Source organism: Nematolebias whitei, chromosome 1, assembly GCF_014905685.2.
Source record: "Nematolebias whitei isolate Nwh7 chromosome 1, NemWhi1, whole genome shotgun sequence".
In the NCBI taxonomy this organism is placed as follows: domain Eukaryota; kingdom Metazoa; phylum Chordata; class Actinopteri; order Cyprinodontiformes; family Rivulidae; genus Nematolebias; species Nematolebias whitei.
In genome coordinates this window covers 69,561,565-69,563,376 of record NC_056498.1, presented here as the reverse complement: position 1 = coordinate 69,563,376, position 1,812 = coordinate 69,561,565, and the positions used below count along the sequence as shown (strand labels likewise).

Genomic DNA, 1,812 nt, shown 5'->3' with positions numbered 1-1,812 from the left:
CTGTGTGTGTTGGATTAGGACGCAGACGTCTTTTTGTCCTTCTGTCTCAGGTGGATCTTCAGGTGTCTCCGTCTCTCGTCGCTCCGCGCGAACTTCCTCCCGCACTGCTCGCAGGAGAACGGTTTCTCCCCCGTGTGCGTGCGGATGTGCGTGGTCAGGTGGTCGCTGCGGCTGAAGTTGCGCATGCAGATGCGGCACTGGAACGGCTTGTGTCCCGTGTGGATGCGCAGGTGCCGGCTCAGCTCGTCCGAGCGGGAGAACCTGCGGTCGCAGCTCTCCGCGGGACACGGGTAGGGCCTCTGGTGGACTGGCGTCTTGCTGGGCCGGTTCGGGTACTTCCTGGGCCGCAGGATGGGCCTGAGCGGAAGGTTCTGGTGGCCGGGATACGCGGCTGCCATCGGACCCTCTGCTGACGGGGCCGCGAGCGTAAAGTTCCTGATGGTGTTTAAGGGTGTGAGGGGTGGGGGGACTCTGAGAGGGTCCAGTGGGTACGGGAGGGGTTTCCTCTCGGGGAACCCGCTCTGGATCTCCCTCTGGCAGCTCTGCTGGTAGAAGCCGCCGTACTCCGGCATGATGGACAGCAGCGCGGCGCCTTCAGGCGGTTTCTGCGCGGAGCTGTACGGCTGGTGGTAGGAGGCGGCGCAGGTGGATGGGGCCAGGTACCCCCCTGACACAGACGGGTCCTGGTACATGTCCCCGCTGCAGGAGTAGGACGGGTGGGGGTGACTAGGCGCGTACATGTGGCTGATGTCAGGCGGTCCGTGCGCCATGCTGCAGTCTCCTCCTGCTGCGTAAATCTCAGCGGCACCAGGTGATCCGGACACCACGGCCGGCACCGAGGTTCCAATATCAGCACTGACCACGTTGATGACGTCACTATGTGTCCACGGTCCCCCTGCGACTCTGGAATCCACAGAGAACTTCCCGGTGAACACCACCGGCTGCGTGCGTAAAGTTTCCGCGTAAAGGTCTCCTTGGATGTAGAGCTCAGGTGAGCTCCTGGCGTCAAACAGAAGATCACCTTGCGGGAAAAAGAGCAAACAAGTTGACGTTACAGGATGTTCTCTGACCTTTTAAAAAAACTAAATCTCATGGGATTATGTCAAAGTTGGAATTTTCCCACAAACCGACACAAATCTTACCGCCTCCATCTTCATTTTCCTCCTCTCCAACAGGTTCCTCCTTAAAAACAATCCCTGGAGTCAACACCCCCTCCTCACTGACCACATCTTTAGTGAATCTGTCCACAACGGAAACCTCAGCGGTCATTCTGCACGTGGATCTAAACTGGTTTTCAGTGAAGCTGTCAGACTGGTTTATAATCGCGCATCACGTCAGTCATTAGCCTCCGAGCTTTCCGCTTCTTTGTCAAACAGCTTCAGAAACGTGCGCTGTGGGTTATAAAAGGGTTTTCTGGGTGTCCCCTGACGTCATTGGCCAAATATGGACTTTAAAAAAGGAGGGAACTTCAGAATAAGGAGCTGCGGAGGTTGCGGTGACGTTACATGGAAACAAAAACGAATAATTTTGCACACAAAAAAAAGTTTGAAAAACACAAAAACTGACTGACTTCATGGGTTTTATTCAACCTCAAACACCATCACGCATCTTTCTTGGCGCTTTCTGAAGGAAAAAGACGCTAAGAGATGCTCGGGAGATCCGGTGTGTCCATAAATGGTTCTGGAGAGGCGACATGCGCTCCTGCTTATATGGCTGCCATCCGGGGAAACGGTGCTGGTGCCAGCTGAGCCCACACACCGAACCGAACAGAGCCATTTGTTATCTGCTCTGCATGTCAGGAGCAGATGATTG

General features: G+C 55.5%; 1 protein-coding gene across 1 annotated transcript; it reads right to left on the bottom strand.

Annotated features, from left to right (window-relative positions):
* Positions 1 to 14: 14 nt before the first annotated feature.
* LOC119419736 (early growth response protein 2b-like) lies at positions 15 to 1,269 on the bottom strand. Its single transcript, XM_037687122.1, has 2 exons — positions 1,143 to 1,269; positions 15 to 1,021 (listed from the first exon to the last, which is right to left on the bottom strand). The coding sequence occupies exons 1-2, from the start codon at positions 1,267 to 1,269 to the stop codon at positions 15 to 17; spliced, it is 1,134 nt and encodes a 377-aa protein (XP_037543050.1).
* Between the last annotated feature and the right edge of the window lie 543 nt (positions 1,270 to 1,812).